Here is a 15,967-nt window from a genome sequence, read left to right on the forward strand (position 1 = left end):
ATTACTATTTAGCACTGCTTGATACTTCTATTTTTTTTTCCAGACAGGGTCTCATCTGTCACCCAGGCTAGAGTACAGTGGCACCATCATGGCTCACTGCAAGCCTTGACCTCCTGGTCTCAAGTGATCCTCCCACCTCAGCCTCTGGAGTAGCTGGGACCACAGGTGCAGGTCCCCAGGCCTGGCTAATTAAAAAAAAATTTTTTTGACTAGGCGCCGTGGCTCACGCCTGTAATCCCAGCACTTTGGAAGGCCGAGGCGGGTGGAACACGAGGTCAGGAGATCGACACCATCCTGGCTAACATGGTGAAACCCCGTCTCTACTAAAAATACAAAAAATTAGCCTGGCGTGGTGGCGGGTGTCTGTAGTCCCGGCTACTCGGGAGGCTGAGGCAGGAAAATGGAGTGAACCCGGTAGGTGGAGCTTGCAGCAGTGAGCCGAGATCGCACCACTGCACTCCAGCCTGGGCAACAGAGCAAGACTCTGTCTCAAAAAACATGTTTATTTGTAGAGGCAGGGGTCTTGCTCTGTTGCCCAGCTGGTCTCAAACTCCTAGCCTCAAGAGATCCTCCCCTCTTGGTCTCCCAAAGTGTTGGGATTATAGTTGTGAGCAACCATGACCAGCCAACACTTTTATTTCCATCCTCCAGAACGCTTATTTTTTTTTCGTTGTCTTTGTTTTTCGTTGTTGTTGTTTGTGTTTCTAAGGACAGGGCCTCATCGTGTCATCCGGGCTAGGGTGCAGTGGCACAATCATAGGTCACTCTTGGGCTCAAGTGATCCTCCTGCCTCAGTCTCTCTTGAGTAGCTAGAACGACAGGAGCATGCCATCATGCTCGACTAATTTTTTTTTCTTGTAGAAACGGGAACTTGCCATGTTGCCCAGGCTAGTCTCCCAATTACTGGCCTTAAAGCCATCCTCCCAAGTCTTAAGTCTTGGCCTCCCAAAGTGCTGGGATCATAGACCTGAGACACTGCCCAGCCTGAGGTTCTGTTTCTAAATGTTTGACTCAGTACTTCCTTAGGGCACATCCTGATTGAAAAATTGATGGTAGCTTGTACTTTTACACTCTCTCCAAAAATTTCAGAGAATTATCTTCCCCCAATTCCATTTCTCCAAATTTTCCAACAACAAACAGTAAGCCTGGCTAATCTGGTTATAGACTAGGTTATGGAAGTGAGGTGAGATCATGGAATGAAGACCCAACTGAGACCCCCAATGAGGCCAATGTTTCCCTTGACCATCCGATTGTGCAGATTTATTTGTAATAGTGGAATGGAGCTTCCTGAACAGATGGTCAATCTAATGTTTTCGCCTGGAATCAGAGAAATCTGGATTAGTCAAATAGCCCTGGTTTAGCTACTTACTGTGTGACCTTGCACGGTGTAATCTTTACACATTTTCACCGAAATTACCTCATCTCTAAAGTGTTCTTTTGTATCTACTTCGGTGGCTGTATCAAATGAAATGTTTGCAAAAATGTTGTGTAAAGAGAAAAACATTCTCCAAGCTAATTTTTTTTTTTTTTTTGAGACTGAGTCTTGCTCTGTCTCCTCCCGGGTTCAAGCCCTACTCCCGCCTCAGCCTCCCGAGTAGCTGGGATTACATGCGCGCGCCACCACACCCAGCTAATTTTTGTTATTTTTAGTAGAGACGGGGTTTCACCATGTTGCCCAGGATGGTCTCCTGACCTCAACTAATTCACTCACCTCGGCTTCCCTAAGTGTTGGGATTACAGGCGTGAGCCTGTAAGTTAATATTTAAATCACACAGGAGTTGAGACTGTTTTTTTCTGGCTCAGTGCCACTGTTTCATCAGGCTGACATTTTAATCTATGTATTTTTGCACTTAAACGGGCGAGTTAGGGCGGGGCGCTCAGCATTTGGGTCTTATTCTGAGGCAGTAAGTTCGATGCAGGGCGAAGCCTGGGCCTTGACGTTCTCTTCAGCAGGGATTCCGCCAGTCAGGCGCCAGCAGCCGTACCTAAGGAACTCTGATCCGCACACTGCCTCTGTAAGTCAGCCTCTGCTCCTGCTTTCTATTTCATCTCTTTCGGTAAAAGGATTTCTGTCTTTTGGCCCCAATGGCGCGTGCCCACGCTAGGTCGCTGAGGAAGACCCTTCCGGCCTTCTGAGCAGCGTAGCTGTTACTGTAGCACGTCCTAATGGTTCGGAGCCGAAGGTCACGAGACTGCCTGCAGTTAGGACAACCAACAGCTAGTTCAACTCAGGATAGCCAAGCGGCTCTCTGCAATGCGACCAATGGGGGAAGTCTTTCCAGAGCTCTTTCTCAGGAGCGTTGACTGGCTTATTTTCACGCCAATCAAAATTTTCTGCACAACTGGCTTTTCTGTCACCAGATGTGATGCGAACCGCTCTCTCCCTCGGTAGAGAGGGCAAAAAGCAGAGCCGACCGGGAAATACCACAGAACAGCAAATCACCTCCGGAAGTGGCGTTTGGGGCCGCTTTCTACCATGGAGTCCAATGAACTCTTTCTTTTGGCAGCAAATTCCGTCTTCGAGCCCGCCCAAGAGGAAGAACAGTTTGATTGGTTGTTTAGTCGGGGGACGCAGAGACTCACGGGAGCTTCGTCCAAGCACTTGCAGGTATTGCTCAGTTGGCCTGTCAATTTTCTCACTCGCTTGAAGGGGCGGAAACTGGCAGCCCTTTTGGCACCGCCTCTTCCTGAGCTGCTGTGCAAGGAGGCAGCGAGGCCGCCCCGGCTAGGAACAGCCGCGTGGGCGGGGCCGCATTGCACTGTGCGGACAGTTCCTGGGCCGCGAGGCGCGGGGAGTGGCCCTAAGCGCGGGGCTGTACGGGGAGGGCCGGGGCGTGGGGCGAACGCGGGGGCGGGGTCGGGGCGGGGCCGGGGAGGCGGAAGCGGCGCGTGAGCCTAAGTCGGAGCCGCGTTGAAGCCAGCGTCCGGGCCGGCGGAGCGGCGTCGGCTGGGTTGGCCGGGGCGGTGTGGAGCTAGAGCCTGGGCGGGCCTGGGGCGAGGAGTCAAGGCTGCGGAGAGGGTGACGGGCGGGCGGAGGGCTTGTCCCCGTGTGGTCTTCGGAGCGGCCAGAGGTCCGGCCTCCGAGCGCTCCCGGAGGAGGATGCGACCGGGGGGCCCCGGGCGGGGCGGGCGGCGGCGGCTGCAGCGCTAGCGGCGCGGGGGCTGGGCGGCGGCGCCGGCATGAGGCGCAGGGCCGGTGTCCGCGGGAGGGTGGCGCTGCCGGCGGCCCGGCCGCTCCCGCTGCAATTGCTAGCTGGGCTCGCCGTGCCCTGCCAGTGGGGCCCCCGCCGCTCTGGTCCCGGCCGCCGCTGGTGACCACTCGCCATCTCCCCGGAGGCTTCACCCGCGCCCTCCCCCAGGACGCGCCAGCGGAGCTCCGGCCCCTTCGCCCTGGACGCGGAGGCCGCGCTGTGCGGGGCGACGGCGAGGCCGGAAGATGGCCTGGGTGCTCAAGATGGACGAGGTGATCGAGTCCGGGCTGGTGCACGACTTCGACGCCAGCCTCTCGGGCATCGGGCAGGAGCTGGGCGCCGGCGCTTACAGCATGAGGTACTGGGCGCCCCGGGTGGGGAGAAGCTCTGTCTCCTTGGGGAAGGCCTGCGCAGCCCTGAGTCTCTGCCAGATGCGGCTGCTCCCAGAGGTGCACGGGCCTCCTGGGCTGCGGGGTCGGAGTCCTTGCCGCGTGGCGGTCGGGGGCCATGGAACCCCAAAGGCCTCTGTTCACCCTGGTGACGGGCGGGTGGGGGAGGGTGGCCCCGCAAGCTTCGGCCTCGGACCGCTCCTGAGTGCTTCATATTTGCTGTAAAACACGCCCAGCTATTAGGATGGCTTGGGTTGGTGGGGGAAGGGGCTTCCTTTCCTTACAAGTGATTTACAAGCCCCGTTGGAGCTAGAATACACTGTACGAAAAGGCAGCACTTATATTGGGAGAATACTGTCCAGCGTTTTGGGGTCAGCTGTCCTACATTATGGTTTTTTCTGGCTGCAGGTTTTAATCACTTGATGATAGTAAATTATAATTGAAAGAGCAGCGGTGGGAGTAGCCCTGTGACTTCGTTTGGTTTTTTTTGATTGTCTCAAAGTGAAGTTTCCCATTTTGGAGACTACCCTCTCAGGCTATTTCCTCTTGAGGGTTTTAAGATGCAGTGATTGCACCACAAACAATTGTTTAGTCTCTGCTGTCTGTACCAGCGGTCATTCATTTTAATATTGAGAGGTTGAAACAGATCTGAGCTTAGTCTCTGCCCTTTATCCTTTTTAACTGGTAGGAGTTTGGAAGCTCTGTATTTTTTTAGTGGCTCTATTGAAATATAGTTTACCATAGCGTTGACTCGACTAATAAAGTATAAAAGTCAGTGGTTTGGCAGCTTTTCAATAATGTGAATTAAGTGTAGCTTTCTGTTCTTTGGAAAATGTCTAATGTCTTGGAAGTGCTCTACAGTTACCCAGTAGCATTCATACATCTTACTGCAGCTCTAGAGGAGGAATTCTGGGTCAAAGCTGGCCTGGAATCATGGTGGCTGCTCCTTGAAGTAATTGGGTCTTTAAATCTTAAAGAGAAATTCTGAGCCATAAAGAACTCTCAGAAAGGTTGGAGACATTTTTCGGAGTGTGGAAGTGAGTGGTGGAAAGCGTATGAAACCTGGAGTTCCCCACCGTCTGGCTCTGATTTGGTCTCTGCTGGGCTTCCTGAACTTGGCACCTCTTCTCTCTGCAGTTGTATAACTTAAGGCCTGTAGATGAGGTGGCTTATTTTCTAAACAGTTGTCTCAGTTGTTCAGGAAATTGAGCTACTGAAAGTCATGGAGTCACCCCAGAGGGAAGTATTAGAGGCAGTGCTTCGCTAGTGAAAACGCACTCCTCTAGTGCCATTCTGCTCCTTAGCTCTACTGGAAACACGAGGCTTACAGTCACGGCAAAAGAGGCACGTGAAGCAAGTTCATATGTGTCTCTCCTCAACTGCTTCTCTTTTATGGTAAAATGAAAGTTTGCTGCTGAAAAGTTTACTTATTGATAGCTATTTTGAGCGTTTACTTTTTTCTAGGGTTTTATTTGACCTCTAATTTGATTTAGTGATTCAGTCAACTTATTAATGTAATAATTTATGTGTATAGTTTATTTCCGTGAAAAGGAAGTACAATCTTGATGATTTTAAACCTTTCCCTGACCATGTATTTTTAAAGTAGTGTGTGAGATCTTTGTAATTCTGTGTAACCTACAATACTCTTTACAGGGATAAGTTTCCCTTGAATGCTTTTTTGGTTGTGCCGTTTAATCTAAATTTTCAAAGACATTTGAAGGTAATTACCATTTTTAAGAAGCTTATTTTTTTCATATTTAATTGAGTTCTCAAAAACTAAGAGATGAGAGTGCTTGCCTCTTGCAAATTCAAGGCCCTTTGTTTGAAATTCTCAAACTAAGGAAATTCCAAAATTGACTGGATAAGGAGAAAATGTGAAGAAGGCGTTAGCTGCTGCAGGCCTCCCTGGACTGCAGTTGTACTTTCCATGCCTGGCCCTGGAACCCTGAGAGGGTTTGGGGTGCCCATGAATGGCTCACTCATTCTCCAGCGTGAGCATTCAGTCACTTCCTCTTGCATCCAGTAGGAAGGAAAGCTTATCTTTCAAAGTTCAAGAAGTAAACTTGAAGAAATTACTGGAAAAATGACTTCTTGATACAAATTGATTTTGTCGGCAGCTTTCCATTTTTCTTTCAAAATGGAACATGATTACTGTATTTGCTTTTTGGATGGCTTCAAAAACAAGAGGTATTTCTTAAGACTTCTCTTAAGGAATGGTTTCTTCATCTTTTGGGAGGATAGTTTGAAAGGAAGAAATGGCTTCTCTCAGCGGTCTGACTTAAAAATAGCCAAGTGTGATGTTTGGTATGCTTGTAGACCTAGCTACTTGGGAGATTGCTTGAGCCCAGAGATTCAGGGGTGTAGTGTGTGCTATGATTGCACCTGTTAATAGCCACTGCACTCCAGCCTGGGCAAGAATGAGACCCCCTTCTCTTTCGTTCCCCCTCCTTCTCTTAAAAAGGTAGGAAAAATATGTTTGTGTAAAATAATGTAGGCTGGTAATATTGGGAATATAGTGGGGCTAATTGATAACATTACCTTTGCTTCTCTTTTTTTCTTTTAGCTCTGGTTCTCATGTGTTCTGTGTGTGCTGTTGTATTATACTTTCTTTGTTGTTTTTGTTTAGTTTTTTTTTTTTTTTGGTATTGTATTTGGGTGTGAGATGTGAACTGCAGCAGATTCTATTTGAAATGAGGCAGGTCAAAAATATTTTTAAAAATCTTGGTTACAGTAACAATTTTAGAGATGGATAGAGACCTCAGAAACCTTTTAGAGTCTAGACCACTCATTTTCTTATACTGTAAATGCATTATCTGAGGGTCATAGATGTTAAAGTGATTGGCTTAAACAGATGAAGGCTGATTTTTTCCCCCACACAGAGTGAAGACTGAAACCCATGGTAACTTGAAATCTGGGTCATTCTTGTTTTGTCAAGTATGGAGTAGATAACCAAATGACTTTAAAAAGTAATACTCGTTAAAACTCAGAGACGGTCTTTGGACCACCTGGTAATTTTCTTTCTATCTCACTGTTTGAAATTTGTCATCTGTAGCCTAGTTAATTTTTAGGATTTGGGGGTTCAATATTGAAATACTTTTGAAGATAACAGGAAGTAATGGCTTCTTTAACTTACTCATAAAAATTTTGGTATTAAATTCTCACTTTAAAAAAGGTATTATCTGAGCCCTGTTTGTTAAACTTCGCTGTGGTATAAATCTTTTGAAACAAAAGATAATACATTATGTATTTTGAAATGGGAGGTATGTCCATAGTTTACAAATAATTTGCTAAATCAAAACTGCTTTGAGTTAATGACAGATTTCCTATATTGATTGAAAGGTAAAATGTTTAAGAAATCTATTGTACAACAAGGTTACTATAGTTAATGATACAATGTATTGAAAAATGCAAAGGGTGGATGTTAACGTTCTCACCACAGTGATAACTGAGGTAATACATTTGTTAATTGGTTGAATTTAAACATTGGACAGTGTATATATGTCAAAACATCATGTTGTACAGGGTGGGGGGTTATGCTATTATCTGTCACTTTTTAAAAAGTTAAAAAAAATTAGTGTTGCAGACCCTGTAGGGTAACAGAATTTCAACTTAGATCAGTATTAAGTTAGTAAAAGATTAGTAAGGATAGGGTTTATTATGTAGCTATTAATAGTTGATGATTTTCTTTTGGTCTCATGCTAAAATAGAATGTCCCTGAGTAGGTGACATATATCTTGGAAGTACAGATGATCCCCAACTTAGGATGGTTTGACCTAAAATTTTTGTTGTATAAGCCATATACATTCAGTAGAAACACCTTCAGTAGACACTGTATGTTGTATTTTCAATTTTGGTCTTTCCCAGGCTAGTGATATATGGTATGATGCTCTTGTGATGCTGGGCAGTGGCAGTGAGCCATAATTCCCAGTCAGCATACTGTGTTGCCAAATGGTTTTCCCCAACTGTAGGCTAATCTAACTGATCTGAGCATGTTTAAGGTAGGCTAGGTAAGCTATGATGTTCAGTAGGTTAGGTGCATGAAATGTTTGTTTGAGACTAGGTCTTGCTTGCTCTGTCACCGATACTGGAGTACAGTGGTACAATCACGGCTCACTGCAGCCTTGACTTTGCTGGGCTTATGCAATCTTCTCACCTCAGCCTCCAGAGTAGCTGGAACTACAGGCAGTGCCACCATGCCTGGCTAATTTTTAAAATTTTATTTTTAGTAGAGGTAAGGTCTTGCTATGTTGGCCAGGCTGATGAATTTATCTTTGATTTATGATATTTTCAACTTACAATGGGTTGATTGGGACTTTATTATATGTTAGGGAACATCTGTGTAGAACAATTTTAGGATTGGTGAAATTTAAAAATTTTATTATGGTTCTTCAGAATACTGCCAGAATTGGCAGTGATTTCTGTTTTTTTCCCCTAGAATCTTTTCATGAAGCAGTTTCTATAAAACTTCTAATTTCAAGGTTTAACCACTTTTTCCTGGATTTAATCTTGGCTGCATTACAGGAAATGATTTAGTAAATTAACTCATTTAAGAAATTTATTGATTTAAGATTGTAGTGTCCACATTTTAAAATTTATTACTATAAAGCTGAGGTTGGCAAACGTGTTTTGTAAAGGGCTAGGTAGTAAATATTTTAGGCTTTGTGGGATGTATAGATTCTGTCACATTTTGTTTTTTACAACCCTGGCTGGATTTAGCTCTTAGGCCATAGCTTGTCCATCCCTGCTCTAAAGGATAGAGTCACCGGGCACAGTGGCCTAAGCCTGTAATCCCAGCACTTTGGGAGGCTGAGGCAGGTGGATCACCTGAGGTCAGGAGTTTGAGAGCAGGCTGGCCAACATGGTGAAACACTGTCTCTACTAAAAATACAAAATTAGCTGGGCGTGGTGGCACATGCCTGTAATCCCAGCTACTGGGAGGCTGAGGCAGGAGAATCACCCGAGCCTGGGAGGTGGAGGTTACGGTGAGCCAAGATTGCTCCACTGTGCTCCAGCCTGTGGTGACAGAGCAAGACTCTTTCTCAAGAAAAAAAAAAAAAAAAAAAAAGGTTTGCTCACTATTGAAACCTTACTTTCAAGAAATTATTTTTATGTATTCTCAGCGAATTTGTGTAATTCCATTGTTTGTCTATAAATTTTTATTGTGTTCAGTTTTTAAAATTAGGGTTCCCCTGCCCCTGTAAGATACAGTACAGTTTATATCCTTCAATTAGGACTGTTTGAAACTTGGTGGTTTATTGATATGGTCTCATAAATTTGATGTTTCATCATAGTGGCATTTGTTGGTTTGCCAGGACACATTTAAACATTTGCTTTGGATGGAAATACCATCTGATGCTTTTTTCTTTTTTTTTCTTAGCTCTAGGTTCTATGACTGATATTATTATTATTTTTAGAGACAGGGTCTTGCTTTGTTGCCCAGGCTGGAGTACAGTGGCTATTTGCAGACTTGATCACTGCACACTACAGTCTCCAATTCCTGGGCTCAAGGGATTCTCCTGCCACAAACTCCCAAGTAGCTGGAACTACAGGTGTACCACATGGTGCCCAGCTTCATGACTGAATTTAAAGGAGGCTATGTATTATTTACTTTGCTTGTTTTGGGACAGATCTAACAGATGAATATGCAATTGTCAGCCTGTGGTGTAGAGTCTTTTTTTTTTTGAGATGGAGTCTCGTTCTGTCACCCAGGCTGGAGTGCAGTGACGCTATCTCAGCTCACCGCAACCTCAGTCTCCTGGGTTCAAGCGATTCTCCTGCCTCAGCCTCCTGAGTAGCTGGGATTACAGGTGCATGCCACCATGCCCAGCTAATTTTTGTATTTTTAGTAGAGGCGGGGTTTCACCATGTTGGTCAGGCTGGTCTCGAGCTCCTGACCTCGTGATCTGCCCGCCTCGGGCTCCCAAAGTGCTGGGATTACAGGCATGAGCCACTGCACCGGCCTATGGTATTCTTTTTTTAAAAAAGTGGGCAGATCACTTGAGGTCAGGAGTTCGTGACCAGCCCGGCCAACATGGTGAATCCCTGTCTATACTAAGAATACAAAAATCAGCCGGTTGTGGTGGTGGGCACCTGTAATCCCAGCTACTCAGGAGGCTGAGGTAGGAGAATCGTTTGATCCCAGGAGGCAGAGGTTGCGGTAAGCTGAGATCGTGCCACTGCACTCCAGCCTGGGCGACAGAGTGAGACTCCATCTCAAACCAAAAAAAAAAAAAAAAAAAAATTAACTCTTGAGTTTTTTGGATATTGTGAAATTGTTACCTTGATATGAACTATTACAAAACTAGTTTTTACTCATTCGTGTATTCATAGTTGAACTTTTAACTTATAACTTTTCATTTTGAAATTTTTCAAGTTACAAAAGTAGTATAGAGAGTTCAAATGTACTTTTCACCCAGCTTCTCCTACTTATAAAACCAGAGTACTATTGTCAAAATCAGGAAATTAGACTTGGTGCAGTACTGTTATTTAAATTACAAAATTTATTTGGAATTCAGTTTTCTCCCTTTTGTCCTTTTTCAGATTCCAATCCAGGATTCTATATTGCATTTAGTTTTTTGTTTTTTGTTTTTTTTTTTTTTTGAGACGGAGTCTCACTCTGTCACCCAGGCTGGAGTGCAGTGGCCGGATCTCAGCTCACTGCAAGCTCCGCCTCCCGGGTTCACGCCATTCTCCTGCCTCAGCCTCCCGAGTAGCTGGGACTACAGGCGCCCGCCGCCTCGCCCAGCTAGTTTTTTTTGTATTTTTTAGTAGAGACGGGGTGTCACCGGGTTAGCCAGGATGGTCTCAATCTCCTGACCTTGTGATCTGCCCGTCTCAGCCTCCCAAAGTGCTGGGATTACAGGCTTGAGCCACCGGTCCCGGCCTGCATTTAGTTTTTGTGTCCTGTGACAATTTTTAGTTTTTCCTTCTTTTATGATTTTGACACTTGATGTGTGTAGTGGTTAAAACTGTTTTAGAAACATGTAATTTTTTGGTGTGGGTGGGGAATGCAACGATAAGATATACTTGTGAACACTATTTAGCCTTGAAAGGATCTCTTATTTTTAGCAGTGATTTTGAGTAGAGTAGGACCACAGTTGCTTTTGTTATTACTTTGTCTCTATCTAAACATAAATAGGATGCTGTGTATGTTGTAGTAACTTCATAATGAAAGTATCAAGAAATTTGAAAGCATTAAAAATTTATTTGAATAACAATTACAAACCATTATGTATTAACCATAAAATTTTTTAAAATTAAAAAACTTTGCCAAAACAGAGAACTTAGCCAGAAGAGGGTCACTCTCTGTTACCCAGGCTGAAGTGCAGTGGTGCAGTTATGGCTCACCGAACCCTTCACTTCCTAGGCTCAGGTAATTCTCCCACCTCTGCTTCCCTAGTAGCTGAGATGATGAGTATGCGCCACCATGCCTGGCTAATTTTTTTTCTATTTTTTGTAGAGACAGGGTTTCACCATGTTACCCAGGCTGGTCTCAAACTCCTGGGCTCAAGCAGTCCGCCTGTCTCGGCCTCCCAAAGTGTTGGGATTACAGGTGTGAACCACTGCACCCAGCCAATTTTAACTTTCTTTGGATGAGTAAATGTTTGACTATACATGTAATTTATTTAATGGACATGAAAGTATTCAGATTTTGTTAGTAGTGGTTGGTTCATGACCTTGGCTGTCAAGTATGTCTTTCCTGATGCTCTGTAGTTTACACCACAACGTTCTCATCTATTTCCTCCCTGACTCTTCTAGAAAGCTTAATGACACCTCCTCAGCTTCACAACTCATCCTCACAACTCATCCTCGCTGTGCCTATTTTCAACTGATTCCCTTAGTTCTTTACTGGGAAAATAGAACTTTCTTTTTTTTTTTTTTGAGATGGAGTCTCTGTCGCCCAGGCTGGAGTGCAGTGGCGCGATCTTGGCTCACTGCAACCTCTGCCTCCTGGATTCAAGCGATTCTCCTGCTTTAGCCTCCTGAGTAGCTGGGACTACAGACATGCACCACCATGCCCGGATAATTTTTTTGTATTTTTTAGTAGAGACAGGGTTTCACCATATTGGACAGGCTGGTCTCGAACTCCTGACCCCATGATCCACCCACCTCAGTCTCCCAAAGTGCTGGGATTACAGGTGTGAGCCACCGCACCTAGCAGAACTTTCATATACTGTACTGGCTTGTGAGTTTTTCTATGGTGTATTTGGGTGTGTATTTCTTATTTATTCTGGTTTGGTCATTTGGGCTTCTTGAATCTGTGAATTGGTTGGTATATTTCACCAGTTCTAGAATTTGCTCAGCCTTCCTGTCTTCAGTTATTGCCTCTATTGCATTCTTTGCTGAGACTTCAATTTAATGCAAAATCTTCTCACTTTGTCCCTTCTTAACTTCTTCATTTTCCGTAATTTCCCTCTCTGTGCTGCTTTCTGGTTAACTTCTTTTTACCTGTATTCCAGTCTCCTCATTCAGTCTTCACTTCTGTCTGAGCTGCTATTAAACCTGAATTCTTAATTTGGACAGTTTTATTTTCCAGTTCTAGAAGTTCTATTTGCTCTTTTTCCGTTTCTGCTGTCCTTTAAAGTTTCCTGTTCCTTGCAGATAGTTTCAGGCTTTTCTTTTATTTCTTTAAACAGAGTAAGCATGATTTTATAATTTGGATCTGATAATTCCAGCGTCTGAAATCTCTGCTGGTCTGTGTACAGTCAGGAAAATAGAAATCAGTTAGCTGTCTCAAGCAGAGAGGGATTTAGTGAAGTACTTGATTGCGAAGGAGCTGGAAGGGTTGGAGGAGGCGGCCATGTTACCTGGTTGTTCTTGGGCTTGTTGCTGGAGGCATGGCTGCTGATCCCCTGTAATTTTCTACAGCTGCGTTCTGTTTGGTTGCCTGTTTTTGCATCTGGCTTTTCCCTTTCCCGCTCTTTAATTTCCCACCAGTGTTTGCCTTTGGAGAACCTGACAAGACTCTGTCTAGCAAGAATTCTTCTATATGTAGTTTTCAGGCTTCTAACCTTCTGCAGTAGAGGCAGAAAAGATCTGAATACCAACAGACGAAATCTGGAACTGGATATATGTCATCTGTTGTTTCTGCCGTTGGTTTTTGCTCCTAGAGTCTTGTTTGACCTTTTATGCCTGGTTATTTTGGGGTACTGGCATTTCAAAATTACTTGGAATAATTCAATGCCTAAATCTTTTCACTTGCTTGTCAGACCCCTGGGAGCCCTACCTGTCAGTGGTTCCCCGGACCATGCTGGAGAAACTAACCAGTACTTTCTCTTCACCCTTACCCTGTGCATTTAGCTGTTTCCGTTCCGGTTTAATGTGGTTGGCTGTATCCTACACCCATAAGGCCACTAAAACTACAGTACAGCTTTGCAGTTCTTTCCTCAGGTTGGGTAGGTAAAAGCCACTTTCATTTCTAGGCTTGCTTGGAGTTACTGCACTTTTTCAGATTTTGGCCTGTTTCCTTATCTTGTTAGTTCTTCAATACTTTTAAGAATATATGTGTTCTCTGACAACTTTTTTTTCCCCTGTTCTCAGTGAGGGTGGATGGGGTATAGGTTCGTTTAAATTACTTAGCCTGCTGTTACTGAACAGTCAGTTCTCTATGTTGTTTTTTTCTATTTAGTTTCTTTCATGTCTCCTTAGAATTCTTATTTAGCTTCCATATGTTTTATCTATCTTGTCCTTAAAAAAAATTCAAATTTTCACTGTTTTTGAAAATTAGTACATACATTCATATAATTATATTCAAAGGCTATGAGAGGGTGTACAATGCAGTCTCTGCCTCACAGTAGGGTCTTGCAGTCATTAATTTGACGTCCCTGAAGGCAGCTTACATTGCTGGATTTTTAGGTGACCTAGTAGATTTTTATACTTCATGTAATCAAGCTTGTTGTGATTTCCAGGTCTTTTTTAGCATCCTGATTTTTTTTTTTTTTTGAGATGGAGTCTCGCTCTGTCGCCCGGGCTGGAGTGCAGTGGCCGGCTCTCAGCTCACTGCAAGCTCTGCCTCCCGGGTTTACGCCATTCTCCTGCCTCAGCCTCCCGAGTAGCTGGGACTGCAGGCGCCCGCCACCTCGCCCGGCTAGCTTTTTGTATTTTTTAGTAGAGACGGGGTTTCACCGTGTTAGCCAGGATGATCTCGATCTCCTGACCTCGTGATCCGCCCGTCTCGGCCTCCCAAAGTGCTGGGATTACAGGCTGGAGCCACCGCGCCCGGCCAGCATCCTGATTTTTGGTGCTAAGCTACATTAAAATTTGCCGACATGTAGATCTTTCAGTTTTGCCTTTTAAAATGGATCATTTGGGCCTGGCGCAGTGGCTCATGCCTGTAGTTCCAGCACTTTAGAAGGCCGAGGCGGGTGGATCACTTGAGGCCAGGAGTTCAAAATCAGCCTGGCCAACATGGGGAAACCCCACTTTACTAAAAATACAAAAATTAGCCAGGCATGGTGGTGCACGCCTGTAATCCCAGCTACTTGGGAGGCTGTGGTGGGAGGTTGAGGCAATGAGCCATGATCATGCCACTGCCCTCCAGCCTGGGAGACAGAGTCACGCTCTGTCTTAAAAAAAAAAAAAAAGAAACCCTACTTCTTTTAGATCTGTTTAACATTCTGTCTTTAGTACTCAAAAATGTGTTTCCATTTATGGGATTACAAAAACCATCAAGGTTTTAGCACTTTCAACGTAGTAGAAATTATAATCTTGTCTGGAGACCTAGTTTTCAATCTTAATACTAATTGGTTGATTATTAATGCAGCAATCAGTTCATTGATTCAGCAAGTATTTGAGCTCCTTTGTGCTAGATGCTGGCATCAGTCATTGAAGAAACACATTTTTGGAGTTACGTGCTTATGGCAGATACAAACTTAGTAAGTCATGTATATTGTTGGAAAGTGATAAGAGCTGCGAATAGAGCTAGGGTAGGGAAATTGGGAGTGTGGGTGGGAGGACTCCAGTGTCATGTTGTCACTGAAAAGATGACATTTGAATGAAATGAGCCATTATGATATCCAGTAGAAGAGTAGAACCAGGAGGCCGGGGTAGTTGGAGCAGGGGGAATGAGGGTGACGAGAAGAGGGGATGAAGAGCAGGTTGCATAGGACTTTGTAGGATTTTGTAAGGACTTTGGTTGAAAGTGAGCTGATGGAAGGGTTCAGAGAACTGAAATGGTTTAACTTCTGTTTAAAAAGGATCACTGGTTGCTGTGTTGACTAGAAGGCATTTTCTTTCTAATTAAGTAAAAAATTAATTGGAAATTCAATAGCAGATGATCTTTATGTGTTTATATGTTTGTTCAGGAGTCGTTTAGCACTTACCATGAGCATACTATTTTCTGTGTGGATCATCGAGACTATAACCAAGTGAATAAAAAGGTGGTTGTCTTCTAGGATCTGAAGTGTATAAAATTGTGTCTTCCATATGTAACAATTTATTTATAAAAAGCCATTCTCATGCAGTTACACATTTTATTTTGATGACCTGTATCTAATGATCAACCCAACCCAAGCAGTTAGCATTGAAATGTTAAAATTATTCCCTGTGTTATTTTTCAGTGTAATTAATGGTTCAGAGTCACAACTCTTATATCATTCTTGTTTTCTTTCTCCCTGAGAGGGTTTTAAATGCTTGCATACACATAAAATGCAATATATATTTTCATCTTCCCTGGAGCCAATTTGACTATTATGACCTCTTTTTATAAAGAGGTGATCTGATTCTTTTTGTTTGTTTGTTTTGTTGTATCTGCCCCCAAGGCAGGAGCTTAGATGGGGCAAAATCCCTAGGTCAAGGTGTTGCGAGAACTCTATGGGAGTGTTGGGGACCACTGCTAACCATGTGATCCTTGGTTATTACTTGTGTACCTAGGAGTGTTTTGACAATTCCTGGGTATAAATAAGAAAGGGAGAATTAGTGGATAGTTAGTATCTTTGAAAATCAGCAGCTGGGCGCAGTGGCTCACGCCTGTAATCCCTGCACTTTGGGAGGCTCAGGTGGGTGGATCACAAGGTCAGGAGATCGAGACCATCCTGGCTAACACGGTGAAACCCCGTCTCTACTAAAAATACAAAAACTTAGCCGGGAGTGGTGGCAGGCACCTGTAGTCCCAGCTACTTGGGAGGCTGAGGCAGGAGAATGGCGTAAACCTGGGAGGTGGAGCTTGCAGTGAGCCAAGATCGCGCCACTGCACTCTAGCCTGGGCGACTGAGCGAGACTCCGTCTCAAAAAAAAAAAAAAAAAAAAAACACAAAGAAAATCAGCACAGTGCAGAAATGCATGTGGGGAGTAGGGACTACTGGTGGGATAACGTTCTCTCCCAGGGTTTCCATCCCATTTCACTTGTTTTCACATTCTGTTTTTGAATTGAATTGAATTGAATTGACC

At 44.3% G+C, this 15,967-nt stretch overlaps 1 protein-coding gene across 11 annotated transcripts in view; it reads left to right on the top strand.

Annotated features, from left to right (window-relative positions):
• The first annotated feature begins 1,788 nt into the window (after positions 1–1,788).
• UBP1 (upstream binding protein 1) overlaps positions 1,789–15,967 on the top strand; it is a 54,631-nt gene continuing 40,452 nt past the window's right edge. For 6 of the 11 annotated variants that reach the window (XR_007723325.1, XR_007723324.1, XM_050779391.1 and 3 more), the window contains exon 1: positions 1,789–2,608. Coding sequence is in view for 9 of the 11 variants with exons in the window: in XM_050779391.1 (XP_050635348.1) it covers positions 2,367–2,608 (242 nt within the window). In the remaining 2 variants the exon portion in view is untranslated. Of the gene's footprint in view, positions 2,609–2,720; positions 3,550–15,967 lie in introns of those variants that run through there. The other 5 variants (XM_050779397.1, XM_050779399.1, XM_050779392.1 and 2 more) reach the window with 4 other exon arrangements.

This window comes from Macaca thibetana, chromosome 2 (genome assembly GCF_024542745.1).
Source record: "Macaca thibetana thibetana isolate TM-01 chromosome 2, ASM2454274v1, whole genome shotgun sequence".
Lineage (NCBI taxonomy): Eukaryota > Metazoa > Chordata > Mammalia > Primates > Cercopithecidae > Macaca > Macaca thibetana.